Here is a 22600-nt window from a genome sequence, read left to right on the forward strand (position 1 = left end):
AGGGCGGAGGGGAGGGAGGGAGTTTTCTTTGGTCAGCCCTGCCGTTAGCCACCTGGGCTCACATCCTGCTAGATACTTAAAACAGCACGGCAACGAAGCCTGCCTCTGGGTTTTACACTGTGTCTTCTGTGTTGCTGGGGACTGCTGTTACCTGTGGCTTTTGTGGTGGGGGAGGAAGGGGAGGGGGTGAGGGGCGGGGAGGGATGTGAGGCTCTCAGAAGCTCCGTTGGGGAGCACACGGGCTTGAGATGGGCATGTGAGCTTGCGTGCATGTACGTGTGTGAACATTCAGTCAACCACTGCCTGTGCCAAAGGTCACAGCCTTCTGGAGAGGATGGAAGGGAGCCCCATGCTGCAGGGCTTGTCAAATGTAGTCCAGGAAAGTTGGAAGCAATGCCTGTGCTCTGCTGAGCAGGGTCGGGGTTGGGCGGGGAGAGAACCAGGTCTCCGGGGCAGAGTGCTGGGTAAAGGCGCCAGGCAGACTCATCCCCCAGCCTGGGACCACCAGGCCTATTTTACGGATTTTACTGATGACCTGTGACAGTTATCACCACTGAGGCTTGCATCCAGAGGCCGCAGCCGTCCTCACTGCAAGCCTACGGCACCCAACAGCGGGCCTCAACTTGCTGATTCATTTACTCTCTCACCTGGTCACCCCACAAAGACAGCTACTACTAATAAAATTAAAGTTAACACCATCGTCATCATCATCACGATTGTCATCAACACTACCATTCACTGAGTGTTTCGTGTATTTGAGGCACTATGCTTTATATGCACTTTAAAAATATTTTTTATTTTATTGTGATAGGAATGGTAAACATGAGATCTACCCTCTCATATATTGTCAAGTGTACCATACATTATCTCATTTTCTCACTTAATGTCCACAACCTCTGAGAAGGTCCTTTTATTGTTCCTGTTTTACAAGAGAAGAAAACGAGTGAGGCTCATAGAGATTAACTGACTTGCTCAAGGTCACTCCTCAAGGACATGATAAAATTAGGATTCAAACCAGTCAGATGATTCAAGAACGCACTCTCTCAGGAAAGGGCAGGTGGTACGGCTCTCATGTATCTCAGAAAACTAAGGCTCAGGCAGGGTCACAAGGCTGGTGAGTTGGGATTCAGACCCAACTGTTGTTCTCCACACCATCCTGCTTCCCCAGATCTTTCCCTTTGATCCCTGACGTTGCTCCTGGGGTTCTGACAGGCAGCAGGCGGGCCTGGGAAACCTGACAGGGACCTGCTCACAGGCCTCTCAGCCCAGGGCAGCTCACGTGCTCCTCCTTCGTCCCTTCAGTGCAACACCCAGGGCTCTGCCTCATCGCTTCCCTGACCTACCCCTTCCAATCCACCAGCATGGGGTGGGGTGGAGCGCATCAGAAGTATGGCTGGGTCGGGGGGCTGCTGCTACCCCAGCTCATCCCTCCTTGGGGCCCGGATTGTCAGCACACTGAGCAGCCTGCTTGAAGGGCTTCACGCTGCACCAGACAGGGCAATGCTCAAGCATACACAGCAAGGCCGACCCACGCACGAGCACTTAAGACTTCATTAGGAACTGAAGATAAAGAAACGCCCCCTTGGAAAAGCCCCTTTACTTAGGAGTTCAGATTCTAGGGTTCTCGTTCCAGCTGGGCCTGCTGTGTATCTAGAGGCAAGTCACTTCACCTCTCTGGTCTTCAGTTCTCTCTTCCGTAAACTACCTATACCACCTTCCACATGAGGTTACAGTGAGAGGCTCATAAGACCCGGATGTGACTGCACTCTGTGAGCCAGGAAGCCACGCAGACGGGAGATGATAATGCTATTATTCGCTCAGCGCAACTTCAACTCTTGCCTCACCTTCGGAGGTAGGTAAGGAAAAAACTGGGGATCCAAATTTTATACCTACATCATCGAAACTACACAGGCTATCAACCAAGTATCTAATTTGTGTTTTTCTAGCGATGCTTCCTAAGAGCCAGAGGATCCTTAGAAATGCCACAAGGACTGCCACAAAAAGCGTAGCTCCAGCCAAAAGCAGGCTACATGGGCTGCCCTTAAAATTGTACTGGAAGTAGTTGCAGGGGCAACTTCTGGGTGATGGACCTGTGCAGTCATGTAGGGCCGTGTGCTTAGAAGAGCCCTGTACAGGGGCGCCTGGGTGGCTCAGTTGGCTAAGCATCTGCCTTTAGCTCAGGTCATGATCCCAGGGTCCTGGAATCAAGCCCCATGTTGGGCTCCCTGCTCAGTGGGGTGTCTCCTTTTCCCTCTCCCTTTGCCCCTCTCCCACTGCTCGTGTTCTCTCTAATAAATAAATAGATTTTTTTTTTTTAAAGGAGAGCCCTGTGCTCTGCTGTCATCATTTTGAGATTTTTTTTAAATGTCTGAACAGGGCGCCTGGGTGGCTCAGTTGGTTAAACAACTGCCTTCGGCTCAGGTCATGATTCCGGAACCCCAGGATCGAGTCCCACATCAGGCTCCCAGCTCCAAGGGGAGTCTGCTTCGCCCTCTGACCTCCCCTCTCATTCTTTCTCTCACTGTCTCTCTCTCTCAAATAAATAAGTAAAATCTTTTTTTTAAATGTCTGAACAAGGGGCCCTGCATTTTCACTTTTACCAGGTCCCACAAATCCCACAGCCAGCCCGGACCGGGAGCTCCATGACCAAAACCAAACCAAACCAAACAAACCAAATAAAACTAAGAAAAAGCGGGTTTCATCCCTTTGATGTAGAGATGGGGAAATGCAACAGCAGCCCAGAAAAAGGAGGGACTTGCCCAAGGTCACACAGCCCATTGGGGCCCAAGTGAGGATTAATCCCCAGCATCCTGACTCAACTGTGCTCGCTCCTCTCCGGCTTTCAGTGTGTCCTTCTGCCACTCCCTGTTGCCTCTAAGGAGCAAACTGAAGCCCAAGGAGACCAGTTAGTTGCCGGGCACACAGGCGTGATGATGGGACTGAGTTACATTTTTCAATGCTTTAAAACTTTTTTGGAATAGGAAAGAACCTGGGTGAGATCATACATACATACTTACTTACGTATATACACAAAGAATCTAAATGGTTCATTTTTAAAATTATAACTAAGCCAGTCCTCTCTCATTTGCCAGCTAGCTGGCTCCAGTGCTTCGTGAGCTGGGACCACGGAAGGGGTGGAGCTGGCTGCCTTCACTCGGCTAAACCACGTCAGCAGCGAATTTTACCAACTCACCACGCACTTCCTCAAATCAGTGGCTGGGCGCTCTTGGTGCCAAAAAATAGGCGGAAATATGAAAGACTCGATAGCGACTGTTTCCTCCATGTCCATCCCTGCCCTCCAGGGCTCTCTAAGCTGGAAGTAGGAGGTGCTCCCTGACCACGCCCAGCCAGCCCTTGCCCTCAGGCTGGCCCACCTCGGCACTTCCTTGTTTCTTTGTGAAACAGGAACTGAGCTGACAGCTCAAGTAGGGTAGGATGGGTGGTTGAGAAAACCCCAGGGGTCCGTAGCCAAGGCCTTGAAGCTGAAAAGCTAATTTCCCTCCCAGTGGTCCTGAGTAGTTCTAGATTCTCTTGCTTGTCACACTTTCTGTGTCCTAGACTAACTTGGGCTGAGGGACTCTGCCCTTGGCAAGGTGGAGACACACCGGATATGGGCCAGAGTCATGTAGCAGAGATTCAGGTGGGGTCCAGACGAGATGTAGACGCAGGTGCCAAGGCAAGAGGAGACACTGTGGGTGGAGCCTGGAGTGAACTGAGAGAGTTTCCCCCACCAAGTACCAAGCATTTTGCATGAGCTGTGCACTGGACTGACAGCATTCTCTCTAATATGTCATCTGGGTAACTCTGGTTATTTACACTCACACACACTCCCCAAACAAGGCCCACATTATCATTGTTTCCCCGAGACCGCATTGCCCAAGGTCATTTGCCCAAGGTCACACAACCTGTGATATATGGCAATCTGAATCCAGTCCTACCTGACCCCATTTCTGGGAGGTGACTTTCGTCCTTGTAACCTTGGGACACAGTCCTAGGCAGAGCAGCCCGGTCCTCCCAGTCTCCCATAGAAAGGCCCTACAGTGAGTGAGTGTGTTTTTATCAGAGCACCAAAGCCCAGCCTTGGGCACCTGGGTGGCTCAGTTGGTTAAGCAACTGCCTTCCTCTCAGGTCATGATCCTGGAGTCTGGGGATCGAGTCCCACATTGGGCTCCTAGCTCCATGGGGAGTCTGCTTCTCCCTCTGACCTTCTCCCCTCTCATGCTCTCTTTCACTCTCTCTCTCTCTCAAATAAATGAAAAAAAGAAAAAAAAAAAACCCAGCCTCTTCTTTGCGGTCATAGCCACAGCTGCCTGCAGGTGTTCTTTGTTTTTAAACCAAGACTTATCATGGGCTCAGAGATTCAGAAATGACTTTCCCTCCCATCAGCCCCTGCTACCAGGGACTCCCTGACACTCCTAGAGCTGTACACTCTGCATGTACTGTGTGTGTGCCTGAGGAATGGATGCTTCCTGTCCAGGTTCTTGCTCTCCTCCTACCTGCTCTTTTATTCTCCTCATGCTCCTTGCCTAAGATTACCACCATGAAATCTGCTAACGGGCTGGGCTTTCCAAAGTGGACTTCACCTTGGAAATGCCCAAGTATTTCCAAGCAACTACGTAGTCTCTGCTTGAACATTTCCAGAGATGGGAAGCTCTACTACTTAACCAGGGCTGAACTAGTACCATCTAAATATCGAAAATGTCTGGACACCTGGCTGGCTCAGTCAGTTAAGCCTCTGACTCTTGCTACAGGCTCAGGTCACGATCTCAGGTTTGTGAGAACAAGCGCCAGGTCGAGCCATGCGTTGAGCCCTGTGTGGGGCTCCACAATGGAGCCTGCTTAAGATTCTCTCTACCTCCCTCTGCCTCTTCCCCTCCCACTCACTGTCTCCCTTTCTAAACACATACACACGCACACACATACACACACACCCCGAAAATGTCTTCCTGGGAAGAAACCCAAACCTTCCATTTATGTTTCCCATCATTCCTTGCCACCCAGAATAGATCCTTTCCTCTACATGACAGCTGTTCAAAGTCAACTTGCTTCTCCACTCCAAACCTCTAAGCCAAATATTACAGGTGTTGAGTACTCCCCAGGTTGATGGGACTCCCCTATAGATACCCCCCACACACACATACATGGCCCTAACTATTCAGCTTTTGTGCACAGGATCAGACTTCCAGACGCCCTCCCCTTTCTCTTCACTCCCACCGCCTGCCACAGAGTATTATTTTCCACCGGATGTGCGTGTGTGGCCGGGAGAGGTGAGAATAAGAATCATTTGGGAGGTTTATCCAAATATAGATATCCTTCCATACCCAAACCCTTACTCTCTCAAACCAGGATTATACCCGTTAGGAGCTCGAGGGAGGGACACTTTCACACATACCGGGGTCCCAACTGCCCTAAATATCCCTTCCATGAACTTCTACCAAATTAGAATCTCTTCAGGGGTGTAGGTGGGGGGTGGGCTGCTCTACCTGAACGCAGCTGACAATAACCGTCCTGTCTTCATAGCCCTATTGTCTACCCTCTGAGGGTTCAGACGCATCTCACTTATCTGTGCCACCTCCTACCCCAAAACACACAATAGCAATATTGCTGCTAAATCAGGGCTTTCCCACCGCACATCTATACCGGGCACATTTTTGCCATAGTAATCCCAATTTAAACTGCTTACCTCTGGGGGTTGTGTTGGGTTTAATGTAGTGCTTGGCGGAGAGCAAGTGCTGGGCAAATGTGAGCTTGCCTCGCTGCCTAGATGGAAGTTCCCAGGTGCAAGGGACTTTGACAACTATTTATTTTGCGTCTCTTCGCAGTGCTCGGCACGATGCTCTGCCCAGAACTAGTCCTCGGTCCTGTCTGCCAGCCCATTATCAAGACTGAGGCGGCCTTGTTCACTGCACTACTGATCTAGACCACCTCTTTAGCTGACGGATCTGTGTACCTGGGAAGTGACCTATAAAATGGTAATGTGTTGCCCAGAAGGGAAACCTATTTAAAAGGTGTTTAGGGCCCATTAGCCAGTTGGGGACTGGGCAATGTGTTAGGGCCAGGGCAACGTACTGGGAGGGAAAAGTTGGGGGAAGGCGAGTCCAACTAGGGGAGCCCTAGATCCCCAGAGAGGGGGTGGGGAGGAGCTGCTGACCAGAGGAGGTACATCTGAAAAGGAGACAGAAGGGCAGCGTAGACAGAACACACTCGCTCCCTTCTGTCCCGGGGTTGGGGCGGGTGGTTGGTGGCCTCTCTGTACTTCACTAGATAAAGGTTCCCCTCCACCACCACCGCCACCACCACCACCCCGCCTTTTCCCAGGCCTAGGCGAGGCGGCCGCCTAGAACGCTGGTTAGCTGGCTGCCTTTGAAGGCTCTGCGGTTAGTGTGTGAGCTCGGCTCGTGGCGGGGGCTGAGCAAACAGGAAGCAGGGCACATCCTGCACGCCGGTCCGCGGACACGGCGCAGGCCCTGAAGGTTCTGCGGGGGGCTCCGCCTCCGACCGCTCGCGCAGCCAGCTCCGAGCGCCCAGAGCCCCTGCAGTCCTGTGCCCGCCCCCCGACTCGCGGGGTCACCCTCCTAGCCCCTGCTCCCGCTAGGTCCCCTACGTGGACGGGTTCCTTCCCAGGCCTCCAACCCGGGCGGTGGAAGCCCTGGCGCTCTCCAGCTTCCAGCGAGGGGAGCGTGGCCCGTGGGGGAGCGACCTGGGGTGCTGCCCCCCCCCACCCGCCAGCTTAGGAGGAAGAGTCAAAGAAGTATGGTTTCAACTTGGGGGAGAAGGATTGTCTTCACTGAGCTCACCCCGAAGGAACGATGGTCAAAGGGCGTGGGGCAAGCTGGGGGACAGCGGGGAGGAAGTCACAAGAAGATCTTGGGAACGGGGGGGGGGGGGGGGGGGGCCGCCCAGGATTTCACAAGTGCCACAGAAAGGAAAGCTTTAAAAAGATGCGTACCTGTTACCCCAGGATTCCCCTTCTGGAAATCTATCCAAAGGAAAAATTGTGGATGTGAATATTTACCTTAAGGATGTACCGCGAAGAGTAAGGAAAAAAAATGAAGCCAACCTAAGTTCATCCGTGGGGTGTTGAAATAATCATGGTACATGCGCACGATGTGCTGCTTGGCAGCCATTACGAATGGCAGAGTTGAAGAATATCTCATAGCTTGAGAAAATCTCAGTGATACTGTATTCAGTTGGACAAGCAGACATCAACACCATTTGTGAAGTGTGAGCTCTTTTAATTTTTAAAAATGTAAAAATGGTTCTGTTTAGGTATAATTGGCCTGCAAGAATCTGCACGTTTTTAAAATGTATGATTTGTTTTAACATACATATACACCCATGAAACCACCATGGCAACCAAGATAGTGAACGTATCTACCACCCCCAAAAGGGTCCTTGTGCCCTCTCTGACCTCTCCCTCCTCTCCATATTCCCTCAAACCGCAGATCGGCTTTCTGTGAAGTATCATTTTTGTAAAACGGGGGGGGGGGGGAGTTAAATGCTCAAAAAAAGAAAAAGATATTTATCCAAACATTGTAATTATGGAGAATTTTGAAATTTTCTTCTTTTTGTATATTTGTGTTTGCTAAATTATATGTGATGAATAAGAATTACTTCTGTAAGATCATTGAAGTTATTAAAATACCTGCCACATATAACCCACAAAGTGAACATTCTAAACCCCACACGCATTTAAGAAATACCTCTCGGCTGGAACGTTTGCTGATGGTCTGAAGCTGCTTGCGAAAGCCTGTCTTTTTCATGGTGCTGGCTGTTGTGATGATAGACAGGGTGGGGGCAGGGGAGTCAAGGTGTTTTGACCCCAAACATGACTGCTCTGGTGAGGATGGCTCTAGGTGTGCTGGTGGCAACGGAGATGAATGCTATAGGGAGATGGCCGTGACCAGGACAGCAGTGGTGGGGCAGACAGAGGCAGACGGCTGAGCGGTGTTGACTGGAAGGCTGGCTGCTCTAGCAAGTGGCGGTGATGGCCGTGGGGATTCCTGCCGCCTTGACCCCTGGGGGTGTCTTTACAGCCATAAAGGTGATGGCTATAGGGCTGATGGTGGTAGGGGTCCAGTCGCTGTCGGTGACTAGCTGGGACGTCCATAAGGGTGACAGCCAGGAGGCTGATGACTGTGAGGGTGACAGCTGAGGGTGCTGGCTGGAGGGTGCCTGCTAGAGAGACGGCGGCTGTCGGTGTGCTGATGACAGTGGGGATGACTGTAGGGTCATAGTTGCGGGGTTGGTAGTGGTAGTAGTGACGACCTTGGTGATGCAAGGTGACCAGAAGCATCGGCCTAACGGGCAGACAGAGATAGCCCCACTCCTGGCTCTGGCTTCTGGGCTGCGGGATCGGTGGCTGGAGGAGGCCATGTCATGTCAAGTTGATTGGCCACCTCCAAGGAGACGGAGCAGGATGGGTGACGACTGATGTGAGATGGCAGGGTAGGGACTTTTCTCTGCTTGTTCAACCTAAGAGCCATCTGTATCAGAATCTCTGGAGACCGAAGTTGGGACTTCCTTCCTCCCTAGGGGCCGACAGGGGCCGCGATTGCTGTAAGAGCAGGTCACGTGGCAGAGCTTCCTGTATGCTGCCGCCGGGTGTCCATGGCCCGCACCCCCAAGCTGCCACCACAGCACTCAGAGTGGCGGCCAGAGGCTCGGTCCATGCCGTGCACCCTGAGCGGTGCTCGCGAGGCTGAGCAAGAGGCCTCGGCATCTCGACACCTAGGATCGCAGGGACGGAGCATCACCAAAGTAGAGGACCATGTTGCGCCGCAAACCCTCCAATGCCAGCGATAAGGAGCCCACTCAGAAGAGAAAGGTGAGGAGCATCTCCGGGAGCTTGCTTCTTCCTTCCCTCTGCTCTCTCAGCCCTCTGGGACTCCTAGAAGTGGGAAGCGCCAAAGGCCAGACGTTGTGTCTGTCAGCAAGGGTCATTCTTCCAAGGACAACGGTACAGGGGCCCAAAGGTTACTAGAGTAACACAAGTACAGAAGAGACTTTCAAAATCTGGAGAATCAGGGTTACAGACCCTTAGAAGTCTAGAGTTACAGAATTCAACCCTACAATGAAGGGATAGAGATCTAAAATCAGGGGCCAGAAGTCTAGACTAGATTTCACAAAATGCACTTCTCGAGTTACATCCTTAGACTGTACTCAATTCTCTCTCCCCTACGCTGGTCTTGCCGCTGCTTCTGCCCAAGCCCGGCCTCTCAGGAGCCATCTCACTCAAAGGGCCCTGCTGGGCCACCCTGAGAGGCGCCATGATGCTCCTGGGGCCCCTGCCCTCTGGCCATAGCCAGACTCTGCCCACTTGTTTCGGCTGGGTTGCAGCTCCCCAGGCCCACAGGAGAGGATGCCAACCTGGAGAGGGGGCCCAAGGTGATTTCTAGACTCAGGAAAAGGCTCTCCAAACCTGCAGTGGGATACAGGGGTTCGACAGGTTCTTCCTAGGCGGGAAGAACTTATTGTGAAGAATGAGAAATGAAGCTGGTGAGATGGGAAGTAGGGGCTGAGGAGGAAAAATTCAGTGGAGGGATTCTAAAGGCCAAGAGGAAAAGCAGCTGTTGTGGACAGTTGAAATATTCCTCTTCTTGGAGCAGAGGCCAGACCAGAAGGTTCCTTGAAGACTGCCAGATCTAGATTTTTCTTGTTGGATTTGAGGATTGCTAGACTTATTGGTTATAGGACTCTCCCAAGCAACCAGCAGGTATATTCCACACATCCTGTGGGATCCTAGGACCATCCCCAAGCAGGCCTGAACCAGGTCCAAGAGATCTAGGCCTAGCCCCAGACCCCACTCGGAAGGCCTCCAGGCCCCGATTGTGTCCAGCTGTTTTCCCCAGGAGCTCAGCCCAGGTGCCCAATGGGGGAGCCCCCTTGTCAGGGGAGCATCTCCCAAGTGGAGGCCAAGCCAGATGAAGGACTGTGCTCCTGGGCACTGGGGTGTATATCCTGCCCCATCTCAGGTCCTGGGGTTGCTGCCACTTCCGGCTGTACTCTCCCCACCCCAGATGCTTCTCTAAGTTGCAGTGGAGGTAGGCAGAGGGGGTGGTAGAGATTCACAAGTCTTCACACAGGCTCTGTCACCCCCATCTGAGCCCTGCTTGGCACTAGGCCCAGCAGATTTACCATTGGCTGCCGCTCCTGGGTGAGCAGGTCCCACTTCCCCTTGCTCTCTGGCTGACGGGGGTGGGAAGCAGAGACCGCTGTAGACAATGCTGGGCCCCAAACCGCAGGGGAGCTGAGCTGGGGGAAACAGCCTGAGAAAGAGCTGACACTTTGACACTGGGACCCTGTGCCATCTCAGACAGAGGTGCCCAGGGACACACAGAAGCCGGAAGTCCCTGTCTTCTTCTCTGGCTTCCATTATCCGGGTTCTGTATTTGGTGGCTAAGCCTCTGGGATTGTTCCCCCAGGCTTCTCCCAGAAGAAGCAAGGCCCATGTGGCACTCTGAGGTATATATATCCCTCTAGGGAAAATCATCAAAGCAAACCCTGCCTCATCCCTGTCTGAGCCTGGGCCAGCCTCAAGAGCCACTCTCCGAGCCTCAATACCATGGAAATGGCCTTGGAGAAGCCAAGTTTCCAGAAGGTAGAGAGAGCATCTTCCCCGTGCTCAGAGACAGCAGCCCAGCTCCAGCACTGTGACCTTGGGCAAGTCCCTTCTTCTTAGTGGCTGAGGTGACACAGTGGAGGGGAAAGCACAAAGGCAAGTGAGGCCTCTCTCTCCTGTCCCTGCTCCTCCTCTCAGGCCTGCCAGAAGGGAATGTGCTAGGCAGGGGGCCAGAAAGTGGAGTTGAATTCCTACAGGTCCTAGCTGTAGGACCTTGGACAGTTCGTTGACCTTCTTCGGTCCACGGTTCCTTCACCTTGGAAAAGGAGGGGAACTCTTGATCTGCACATCTCAGGAGGCTGTATAGAGGGCCTGGGACAATAAACGAGAGAGCGCTCTCTCATGGACACGCGTGTGCACACGACAGGGTGCATGCTGCCGGCGTGGCAGGGGTGCGGGGAGCGCACTGCAGAGAAGACCAAGCCCCCATCCCAGCCCTGAAGTGGAGGAAACAAGACTTAAAAGCACTCAGAGCCTGCGCTGAGGGAGGACTCACCAGGCGCCAGGTGCCACGCACTCTGCCTGTATCTTAGCTCATTGGCTCTTCGTGAGAACCTTGTGAAGCAGGGGCAGATGTTGCCTCTATCTCGATTTTATGCCCAAGTTTCAGAGAGGTAAAGTGACTTACCCAAGTTCACACAGCAAGTAAGCTGCAGAGCAGGGATCTAAGCCAAAACTCGTCAGTCTCCAGAGTCTTAATCCCTTCTCCCTTTACTCTCTTATCCCCCTACTGATCCCAGAAGCACTAGAAGAATCTGAAGAGCATAAGAGACTCTACCCATGCGTAGGAAAGCACACCTCTACGTGACAGCCCCACCAGCATACACGTTGCATTTCCAGTGATTCCTCGTTGACTTCAGGCTAATGTCCCAGTTCCTTGGCATAGCTTGCTGGGGCCTTCCATGGCCTTTTCTGCTCCACCTCCCACCACGTCAACTATGCTCAGAATGTTTCTGTCATTCTTCTTTAAACCCTTCCCAGCTCCTCCTGGAGAAATCCTGGCTCCTTTGCATGGCCCAGCTTAAATATGCCTCCTCCTCCTTGAAGCCCTCCTGAACCCTTCCTCCTCCATCTGTCCTGGAAGCTCCCTCCAAACACCACCGACAGTTTCCATTACACTCAATGCATTTCTATACCGGGAGGTAACTTACTGGGCTCTGAACACAGCAACACACACAGCTTTCAGAGTCACGGACCAGGGTTCAAACACCTGTTCTTGCTGCTGTCCGCTGTGTGACTCTGCCTTGGACACTTCATTTCTGAGTCTCCATCTCCTTGGCTGGGCAGTAGGGATGTTAAGATGGGGCTATGGTGAGCCTGCAGTGAGCCGGCACACACGAAGGGCTGGACAGGGTGCAGGGCACATGGGAGGTGTTTAGCCCCTTTCTTACCGGATTCCCACACATGCACAGGCCAGAGCCTGGAGCGCAGAGGGTGCCGGGTATGTGACTGGTACGCTGAAGGGCTGACGGGCTAGTTGCCGAGACACCTGGCGAAAGCCAAGCTCGCTTAGGAAGCAAGGGTAGAAGATGCTAATGGGGAGCAGTGTGAAGTTCTGAGGGGGTGATCAGAGGAGTCTTCCTACAGAGGGCAGCACCTTTGAAACTGGATTTGGAAAACCTTTATCCGGATGTATAACATCTGTCCAAAGAAGTGTATAAATTACAAGTGTTGGACTCAATGAACTTCCATAAGGCGAACATTCCCTCATAGGTAGCACCCAGATGAAGAAACAAAGCACTTTCAGGGCAGCTGGCTGGTTCCGTCGGTAGAGAATGCAACTCCTGATCTTGGGGTGGAGAGTGCAAGCCCCACTGGGGCATAGAGCTTACTTAAAACAAACAAACAAACAAAAAGCGCTTCCGACACTCCAGAAGCTTCTCTCATGCCCCTAAGGGTAACCACTATCCTGACTTCCAACGGCATAGCTTCGTTTTGCCGGGTTTTGAACTTTCCATACAAGGAACCACATAAAGTGCTCTGGTGGCTGGCCCCTTCTGCTCTACAGTGTATCCATATTGTTAGGGAGAGCTGTACCTAGCTCATCGCTATGTACCATTCCCTTTGATGACTGCTACAATTCTACAGTTGGTGGGCATATGGGCTGTTTCCAGTGCCACTGGATTTTGAAGGAAGGGAGAAACTGGCTGACAGAGAAGGATGGAGGGTTCCAGGTGGGGCACGCCCTGGGTGAGAGTGTGGAGGGGGTCAGAGGAAAGGCTAAGCACACGTGGACATTTGCTGAGGGCTTGCTGTGTTAGCAGTCGCACCTTCTATCCTCACAGCAACCAACCAGGCAGGCGCCCTTGTCTTCATTTTACTCACAAGGACACGGAAGCCCAGAGAAGTGGAAGAAATCCCCCCGCTTTACACAGCTGGTCAACGGCAGAACCAAGATGTGACGACCTGCCAGCTCAGAGCCAGTGAGGGTCGGAGAGGTTAAATAATTCATTAATAAAATAACATCTCAGAGTTGAACTCACCAACATCTGATGCCAGAAAAGTAGCTCTTTCCAAGAGGCCCACAATACTCCCCTCCGACATGGAAAAGGGGCCACCAGTGTAGGGTACTACCTCCTGCCTGGCACAGGACCCCCAGGAAGGCCTCGCCCCAGAGGGAAACTAGGTGGAAAAATCCAAGGGCACTCAAGAATTTTACCTCATACTCGGGAGGGGGACCATTTCAGGGTCACCAGAGGCTTTCAGGATATGTGGGGTTGGCCCCGAGGTTGGAGGTAGGCTGAGCAAAAGGCCATTCTGACAGGACCTCACCCTTAGTCACCTGGAGCACATGTCTAGTCCTTTCCATGTCCCTGGGCTGAGGAGTGGCCAGCACGGCCCAAGTCCCAGCGCCTCCCCCATGGCACTTTTGGATTGTTTCCTCCTGCTTTGAGCTAAACCTGGGACAGAGGTGCCCTGACATAAGGTCTCCGGGGGCCAAAGGCCCCCCTCCCAGCCCCCAGACTGCAGATTAATGACAGGAAAAGGAAAGAACTGGGGCCCGGTGGTGAGTTTACTCTCCCCAACAAAGCCCACTTCCGTCGCCGGGCCTGCCCTCTGGCATGCTTTCCAGGCTCGCAGTCCCTGGGGCGTCTGGGGCGACTCTCGGCCTCCCGGTCTGCAGACCAAGCTGAGGGGCAGTGAAGGGAAGGCCGTAACAGGTCCCATCGATTTCTAAATAGCAGCCCAGCCTGGTGCCCACCCTCTCTCTCTGTTCCCTCTTTTCCAGGCAATAAGAGGAGGAAGTTATCCAGGCAGCTGCATCCTAGCCATTCAAGAGGAGGAAATAAACAAAAGGTGGAGGAGAGAGGGGGAAAGAAAGGGGGAAAAAGAGGAAAGAATAGTGGGTGGGGGAAACCAAGGAAGCAGGAAGGAGGAGATGCATGGGAACCCGAGTGGTCACCTCATGGTCATGCCGTCCCCTGCCTATGCCCACTTGTGGCCGCCCCTTTCCCAACTCCCCAGTGTAGCACAGAAAAGGCTTTCTTTTTTTTTTTAAGATTTTATTTATTTATTTGATAGAGATCACAAGTAGGCAGAGGGGCAGGCAGAGAGAAAGAGAGGGGGAAACAGGCCCCCCCGCCAAGCAGGGAGCCCATTGTGGGGCTCGATCCCAGGATCCTGGGATCACGACCTGAGCTGAAGGCAGAGGCTTTAACCCACTGAGCCACCCAGGCGCCCCCAGAGGAGGCTTTCTGATGGAGGCCATGGGTGCCGCATCCAGGCAGCCCTCGTGGCGGTAGCGTCTGATGGCCTGCCCGCTGACCTAGTTTCTGGTGCACTAGCTCGCTGCAACCTCTAGGAAGGCGTGACCCCTGACCCTGATGGCTGACGTGCCTTGGTCAAGACCTTCTAGGAGAACCAAACTCCCCAGGAGTCCCCACTGGAGTCCCCAGGAGTTGGGGCCAATTGTGTGTGTGTTGGGGGGCAGGTGCTATTGTCAGTGGACCCCCCCCTTTCATAGGAAAGAGGATGTGAAACTTTCAGCTTTGTGTGGGTTTGGGGCTTCAGTTCCTCAAGCCCTTATCTCTGGTGTCTGTAGTCTATCCTGCTCTATCTTCCTGGCCATCTGTGAACCCTGGTTCCTGTGTATATCTCTGGTCTTGACTATTGATCTTGATTCAGGGCTCGGCCTTACTTCTTGTGTGTAAAGCCCGACTCCTTACCTGCCGGGTGCTGGCTTCTGGCTGCTGTCTTGCCTTGAGCATACATATATAGTTAAGAAAGCTCATTTCCTGAGAATAGTCTCATCAGTGCAAATAATCAGCCGGGTTTAAAAGTCCAAACACTGGCATACGTCATCAGCAGTCATCATCGCGTTAGTGCCTAAGGTTAAAGGCCGAGATGAAGGAAGGAAAAACAGCAATGTTCTTTTCCTAAATGAGCTCTAATAATTCATGGCCGAAATCTGTTGGCACCTTCCCTTAAGAAGCCTCTACCGAGGGTTTCCAGAAAGCAGAATGCCAGGTCTTACTGACTCTGGGGGGATTGCCTTGCTCTTCTGGGGACACAGATTCACTGGGCTGGGAGGCCTCAGTGTGTTTGCCATCATTACCATGACAGGGACACCAGACTTGCCTCAGGGCCAGAGCAAAGAGGCGGCTGCGGGGTTGGGGAAGGTTTGCTCTGTGATGTAAAGGTGACGCTGTCGTCATGCTGAGGTGCGTCTCTAGCAGGAGAAACACTTTTGCTGACTCATCTGGTCTTTGCCTCCAGAATTCTGGGGACCAAAGTGCAGGCGCTGGCGGACGTGTGAGGCCTGGCTGACGTTGGAGGCTCCCGAGGTCCAGAGCTTGCTCTGGGGGCCCGCAGTAGGGGCTACTCTCAGCTGAAGAAGAGCAGGAAGCCAGGGGGCTCCAAGTACACCTTGACGCTTCAGCTCCTTAGCCCTGGCTCGGCAGGGCCCCCCTGGCGCTGCCTAGCCCCGGGGGCTGCTCAGGAGGGCTCCCGCTCCTGGCTCCACCAGCCCTTCTCCAGCCACTGAGGGCCACACCTCTGCTTTTTCCAGCTCTCCCTTCAGCGCTCCAGCAGCTTCAAGGATTTCGCCAAATCCAAACCAGGCTCTCCTGTGGTGAGCGAGAAGGAATTTAATCTGGATGAGAATGTGAGTTGCAGAGCCTCCCAGGGGGATCTGGCTGCGGCCCTGGGTGGGAGAAGAGGAGATCTGGGCATTGCTGAGGAAAGCCTGCTTACATACAGAAGGCCAGCCCTCCCACCCGCCAAAACTCTGGGCCCCGAGAAATCACCCACATCGTTTTCAATTACAAATTACAGTTGACCCTTGAACAACACAGGTTTGAACAGCATGGGTCCACTTACACGCAGATTTTTTTTCAATAAATACAGTACAGGACTGTAAATGTATTTTCTCCTCCTTATCATTTTCTTAATAATGTTTTCTTTTCTCTAGCTTACTTTGTAGTAAGAATATAGAATATAATACAAATACATACAAAATATGTATTAATCCACTGTTATCAGTAAGCCTTCTGGTCAACAGTAGGCTTTTAATAATCAGGTTTTGGGAGAGCCAAATGTTATACACGGATTTTCATCTGCACGGGGTGGGGATAGTTGGCACCCCTAACCTGCACATGTTCAAGGGTCAACTCTAATTGTCAAATTAATCACAAATTAATAGGGCTGAATACGGGACTGGGGCTAAGAGGGAAGGAGATGAGGGCCTCTCATTCCCACACCCTCCCCCATCCTCTGCCAGGACCTGAAGGCCTCCTTCTACCCCTAAATCCTGGACCTCCTCCTTTGTTGTCACAGATTCCAGAAGATGAGTCAGGTGTCCCTACCACAGAAGATGCTGGGAAGAGCGGCAAAAAGCTGGGGAAAAAGTGGAGGGCCGTGATTTCCCGAACCATGAACAGGAAGATGGGCAAGATGATGGTGAAGGCGCTGTCAGAAGAGATGGTGAGGCCTGCGGTCTAGGGGAGGGGCGGTGGGGAGCAGGGAGGACACGCAGTGCTCTGGCCTGGTGTGAGCATGGCCTTGACAGCCGCAGCTCGGGTACTGGGCCTGAGGGCCTGATTCAATATGAGAATGAAGTTCATGTGGGAGGAGAGCTCACTCCACCATGGACCTGGCAGCAAGTCATGGTCCTAAGGGAGCAGGGGTGGGGTCTCAGGAGGGATGAAAGTCTGGGTAACAGAAGCCTCCGAGGAAGGCAGGCCTGAGTGGCGCTTGAAAGGGAGTTGCAATTGCTGGAAGCAAATTCGTCCACCTCAAAATTTCGCTTGGAACTAGCCTCTGGGATTGGGAAGACTGGATTGGAAGAGGGGCCCCTACGAGAGAAAATAGAGAAGGCTGGCTTGGGCCCAGGGAGAGAGGGTGGTAGAGAGAGCTGTGGGGCAGGCGTGCAAGTAGCTGACGTCACACAGTGAGTCGGCTGTGCTCATGGCTCTTACGGAAGGTTGCCCAGGTGGTGGTGTGACTGAGTCAGCTCGTACTGGCTCCTACCAGCTGAGGACAGTAATTGGTCAAATTTTCAGGAACTTTGTGAGCCAGGTGTGAAACTCAACCATTACTGAAAATACATTCTATAAACTTAGAATTAAATAAATTCTATTGAAAATAAAGACTATGGGCAATCTTCAAAACCCATAATGTCCTGATTCTCATGCTACCTTTCAGTGTTCTCTGTGCCCTTGAGGTTATTTGTATCTGTAGTCTCTGTGTGGGGCCGTGAGCCCCCGCGGTGCGCTGCTCTGCCAGCGACTCACTCCACGGTGGCGAGTATTTACAACACAGGAATTGGCAGCTGCTAGCAATCAGGGCTCAATTCCTAGAGAGCAGGTTGTGAAAGGGTCGCCACCGCCCTGAAGTGCGTGGTGAGGCGGGGGAGCTCTGGAGTCCAGCCAGCTTGGTTTGGGGTTCCTGTGTGGCCTTGGGAACGTTCCTCCATGACTTCTCCTCTATAAACTTGGGATGAGCATAGCGCTTACCTTCAAGTGTCGCTGTGAGGGTGCAGTGAACTGACAGGCGTGCCTGGCACGGAGGAGCACAGCAGAAGGTAGTTCGTCACCAGCGCCCCTGCGAGCTGGACTCTGCCCTAGCAGCAGCTCTGAGTGCAGGCTCTGGCACGGTAGCCCTTTGTGCGTGGACATCAGTGCTTTACGCTGACGGAGCACATTCAAGCAGCACCCTGTTCGAGCCCCACTGTGTGAGATCGGCGGGCTGAGGACGGTCATTCCCACTTCACAGAAGCAGGGACTTGGGCTCAGATTGTGGGGCAGCCTAGGAGCGGCAGAGCTAGGACTCGAGCCAGGCCCCAGTCCTCCAGAGAGTCCAGGCCCATTTCCTCTGCTCTCGGCGCTGCCCCATGGGATCCCAGCCAAGGCTGCTCAGGGCTCCCTGCCTCCCATCCCCTGCAGGGAGACACTCTGGAGGAGGGTTCAAACTCCCCGACATCTCCAGACTGCAGCCTGGACAGCCCTAGCCCTGAGAAGATGGCACTGGCCTTTTCTGAGCAGGAAGAGCGTGAACTCCCAGCACTTAGCCGCCAGGCATCCACAGGTGAGTAGGGGACAGAAGGGGACATCTGCTGAGTCTGGAGAAAAGTACTGGGTAAAGGCGAGGCAGGGGGCTGTCTAGGAGGGAGCTAAGAGAAAGGAACCTTTACAGTTTGCCTTCTGGGAACTTTCCCAGCCCTTTTTTTTTTTTTTAAGATTTTTTTATTATTTATTCACTTGACAGACAGAGATCACAAGTAGGCAGAGAGGCAGGCAGAGAGAGAGGGGGAAGCAGGCTCCCTGCCGAGCAGAGAGCCCGATGCGGGGGCTCCATCCCAGGACCCTGGGATTATGACCTGAGCCGAAGGCAGAGGCTTTAACCCACTGAGCCTCCCAGGCGCCCCTCCCAGCCCTCTTCACGTTACATTTTCACAATAACTTCATGGTGCTGGCACTATTATCCCCACTATACTGATGTGAAAACGGAGGCTCAGAAAGGTTTTCACTTGCCCAGTATGACCCAGTCTTGAACTCAGGTCTACCCTGGAGGAGCTGCCACTTGCTGTCACCAGGCCGTGGAGGGGCCCAAGGGAGACGATGAGCCCCATTGTGCTCTCGGACTAGGTCCCCTTCCAAGGGGAGTTAGAGGCTACAGCTGCCTGGGCCTCTGACATCCCAGGCTGGGGGTGGGGGCAGAGAGTCTCCAGCTGGGAAGTCTCAGCCTCTTAGACTACAGCCCGTGGTTTGCGGCTCAGGGTGCCACTTGGCATCTTATAATGTTCTTCATCCAGCCCTTCCCAGAGAGAAAGAGCCCTTCTGAGTTTCCATGTGATGTTGTAACTAGATGCTGAGTCTTATTATGTACAGAAAGTAAAATACTAGTTTAGGGTGTGGTTTCCCAGGTGGAAGGCATCTTCCAGAATCACTGGACTGGGAGTTAGGAGACCCAGAGTTGAATGGACCCAGTGCTACCAATTATAAAGTGAGAGGTCTTCAGCGCTCAGTTGGCCTGTCTGGTTTCAGTGTTCCTTATCTGTTCATTGGGCCCAGCGGGTCTCTAGAGGCTCTCCCAATTTGCTCATTCTTTAGTCGGTGAGACAGTTTTCCTTCTGTGGTTAACTGTTTTCATATCTGAGGCCCCAAAGTTGAGGTTGTGCTCCTGCAGGGTGGCCTTGGGATTTCTAGCCACAAACCCTGGCAGGAACCTGCTGGGCACCGCCCCAGCTGTCTTGGGACAAAGGTGACTCTCCTCCCTTCCCCGTCTCCTGCAGGCAGTGAGCTCTGCAGCCCCAGCCCAGGCTCTGGCAGCTTCGGAGAGGAAGCACCTGCCGCCCAGTACACAGGGCCCTTCTGTGGCAGGGCACGAGTCCACACCGACTTCACTCCCAGCCCCTACGACCATGACTCGCTGAAACTGCAGGTAAGGCTGGCATCCAGGCCTCTCCTGAGCCTGGCAGGCTGTGCCCATAAAGGAGGCTGTATTGAGCCCGGATAGGGCGGTGTCCACGGAGCCCAAGGGAATACCCTTCTCCTCACCCCTGCTCCACTCTGCTCTCCTGTCCTCCCACAGAAAGGAGATGTGATCCAGATCATTGAAAAGCCACCTGTGGGCACATGGCTGGGTCTGCTCAATGGCAGGCTGGGGTCTTTCAAGTTCATCTATGTGGATGTGCTGCCTGAGGAGGCTGTGGGGCCCGCCCGCCCCAGTCGCCGACAAAGCAAGGGCAAGAGGCCCAAGCCCAAGACTCTGCATGAGCTACTGGAGCGCATAGGCCTGGAGGTTTGAGCTGGGATCTGCGGTGGGGTCTGGGACCCGGAGAGGGTTGGAGGCTAGCACACGGTCAGCTGTGTGGGAGGGGAGGGGTCCCAAGCGAGGTGGTTCCTAAGTGGCCGCACTGGTGGTCCACCTCTGCCTGCAGGAACACACGTCCACCCTGCTGCTCAATGGCTACCAGACGCTGGAGGACTTCAAAGAGCTGCGGGAAACACACCTCAACGAGCTGAACATCATGGACCCGCAGCACCGGGCCAAGCTGCTCACGGCCGCCGAGCTGCTGCTGGACTACGACAGTGAGCGGGTCTAGGAGCCGGGGGGGGGGTGCCTGCCTCGGCCTGCCCCTGACCACACTCAGCCCGGGCGCTCCTCTGCGGGGGTCAGGCCCTTTCCACGCTTGAATTCCAGTCTTGGGCAAAGTCTGCCGGCAGAGGGGCCTTAGAGATGATCAGGTCCAGCTCCCTTTGGGGTTAAAGGGGAGACTTAAGGCCAGCGAAAGAAAGGCATGTACTCAAGACCTCCACATGGGCAATAGCAGAGCCAGGAAACAAGCGCAGCTTTCCAGCTCCTAGCTGGGTGCTAAAGTAGTTTGAGCTCCTGGGCAGGGTCACTGGCTTGGAAACCACCCCTACCTGGTTCTAAGCCAGAAAGGGTGAGAGGGGCAGGGCTGGTGGGGGGGTGCCCAGAGGGAGAGACGGCCTACAGTGGGCTTCCCAGAGTCCCCACCCCCCTACACAGGGGCTTCCTGGGGCTTCTGGCCCAAGCCCCCCCATATTCCATCTCTTTGCCCCGGCAGCCGGCAGCGAGGAGGCGGAAGAGGGTGCCGAAAGCAGCCAGGAGCCAGTGGCCAACACAGTGTCTGAACCCAAGGTGGACATTCCTCGAGACTCTGGCTGCTTTGAGGGCTCGGAGAGCGGACGTGATGAGGCAGAGTTGGCAGGCGCTGAGGAGCAGCTGCACGGCCTCTCCCTGGCCGGGGCGCCTTGAGGCAGAGGTGGCAGCACAGGCCGAGGCTGGGCCCCAGCAGCAAATATTGCAGGGAGGGACCCGGCCTCCCACGGTGGCCCGGATCCTGAAGGACTGGTGCTGAGCCTGGCCCTGCTCCCCTAGGAGCGCCCAGGGCCGCAGGAGTTAGCCAGAGCCCCCGTAGGCTGGTCTGGAGAGGATGAGGAGGCACCCAAGGGCACATCCCACCTGCCCAGCCTGCTCCCTCCACCACCTACTGACAGCACAGAACTTCTGGGCACTGCTTGCTCCCAGACACAGCAAGTGGGACATGGAGGAGCCGCCCTACCCACATCCCTCACCACCGAGGCCCCCAAACCCTCCTCACTCCCACACCACTTTCCCCTATCACATTGCTCCTGGAAAGGGGGCCAAGTCAGTGTTTCAAGTCAGTTTCAAAGCCCTAGGGAACCTGGCCCTTTAAAAAGACCTGAACTGATCACGGGTGGATAGATTTCCCCCAAAGGGTGGATAGATTTCCCCAAACAAGACTTCAAGAAAGCCGCATGTTCCTTTCCCACATTCCTTCCCCTTAACTTTTTTTCTTTTGGAGGTTTGGCCACTAACTGGTGGGGATTAGAATGGATTTTGCTGGGGGCCTTGCCAGCTCTGACATTCTGAGACATTAAATGTCTGTTCTCCTGTTACCTGTGGCCCAGGACACCAGTGGGGTTTACTGAGGGAGCTGAAGGGGCCTTGGGCTTCCAAATGAAATGGCTCCTCCCACTCATTCATTCCATGCCTCCCCACATAACTCAAGACAAGCTGCAGCTTCCCCCAGCTTAAAACAATGCCCAGACCTCGTGGAACATGCACTCTCCCCTTCCACTCCTGGCCCCATCCGATGACACTTCCCTGAAGCCTGATGGCCGATGGTCAGATCTGGCCTCCAAGGACAGAACTGCCCTTTGGAAGTCACATGCAAGTCTGAACTCAGACTTGGCTGCCTGTGTGGGTTCTTACAAGCAAAGAAAGCACAAAACTTGACCCTGGGGAGTCTGCTACCCCAGCTTTGTTTTGCAAAAGGTTTTAATGTACCCTGAGCTCCAGAAGGGGAGGAAGTACATCTGTTGGTGGGGCCTCCCTTGACCTCAGTACCAAGTCTGCCATGAATTCAGAGTAACCCTTCCCCCGGGCCCAGCTGGCCTGGGGACAGTGCCCACTACATCTAGGACTGCCTGCTTAGTGAACACACTTCTGGGCCTACTACGAGGAACTTTGGTAAAAGCTAGCTTGGGGGAAGGGTTTGGGTGTAAATATGAGGGGATGCGGGGATGAGTTGGCAGCAATAAACATAGGTAGAACTAATTACAGTCTCCAGTTATCTTTCCTGTGGGGAGAGAGTTGGGGGAGGGTCAGCCCAGTATCCTTTGGAGCTGTACTTGGCACAATGACCTCCATTGTCCTTTCAGGGCCATATGTCCCTTTCCTGAAGATGCCCACTGCCACTGATCCCGCTCACTAAAGCCCCAGTTTGAAGCACTAACGGTCTCTGCTCTTCCCACTAACGAGCTGTCCCCTGAGTACAGGCACCCAGGGCCATAGGCCTTGCTGGGATCGGAGAGTGGCCTCTTCTAGAATGATTAACAGGAGCCTTGAGGGCTTCCCCAGGGAGGAAGGGCCAGCACTAGGGGCTGTCCAGGGTCCAAAAGGGAGAGATTTGGATTCGGCTGGGCCTTCCCTCTGAGGCCACCACCTCTTGGGTCCCACCTTGTGCCCACTGAAGCTACACCATTTCCC

General features: G+C 53.8%; 1 protein-coding gene across 1 annotated transcript; it reads left to right on the forward strand.

The window, feature by feature from the left end:
- Positions 1-8612: 8612 nt before the first annotated feature.
- On the forward strand, positions 8613-22168 carry LOC111157212 (SAM and SH3 domain containing 3). Its single transcript, XM_022518509.1, has 8 exons — positions 8613-8827; positions 15630-15725; positions 16397-16543; positions 18004-18145; positions 19353-19501; positions 19652-19861; positions 20001-20151; positions 20652-22168. Exons 1-8 carry the CDS (start codon positions 8771-8773, stop codon positions 20840-20842), a joined length of 1143 nt encoding a protein of 380 aa, XP_022374217.1. The 5' UTR covers positions 8613-8770; the 3' UTR covers positions 20843-22168.
- The last annotated feature ends 432 nt before the right edge of the window (positions 22169-22600 follow it).

This window comes from Enhydra lutris, unplaced genomic scaffold (assembly GCF_002288905.1).
Source record: "Enhydra lutris kenyoni isolate GAN:26980312 unplaced genomic scaffold, ASM228890v2 scaffoldscaffold53, whole genome shotgun sequence".
Taxonomy (NCBI): domain Eukaryota; kingdom Metazoa; phylum Chordata; class Mammalia; order Carnivora; family Mustelidae; genus Enhydra; species Enhydra lutris.

Excerpts from the sequence above, each read along its gene's own strand:
- LOC111157212 (XM_022518509.1), top strand. The coding sequence starts at position 8,771 with ATGTTGCGCCGCAAACCCTCCAATGCCAGCGATAAGGAGCCCACTCAG. Across the intron at positions 8,828-15,629 it reads AGCCCACTCAGAAGAGAAAG|CTCTCCCTTCAGCGCTCCAG; the intron begins GTGAGGAGCATC and ends TGCTTTTTCCAG. Across the intron at positions 16,544-18,003 it reads AGGCGCTGTCAGAAGAGATG|GGAGACACTCTGGAGGAGGG; the intron begins GTGAGGCCTGCG and ends CATCCCCTGCAG.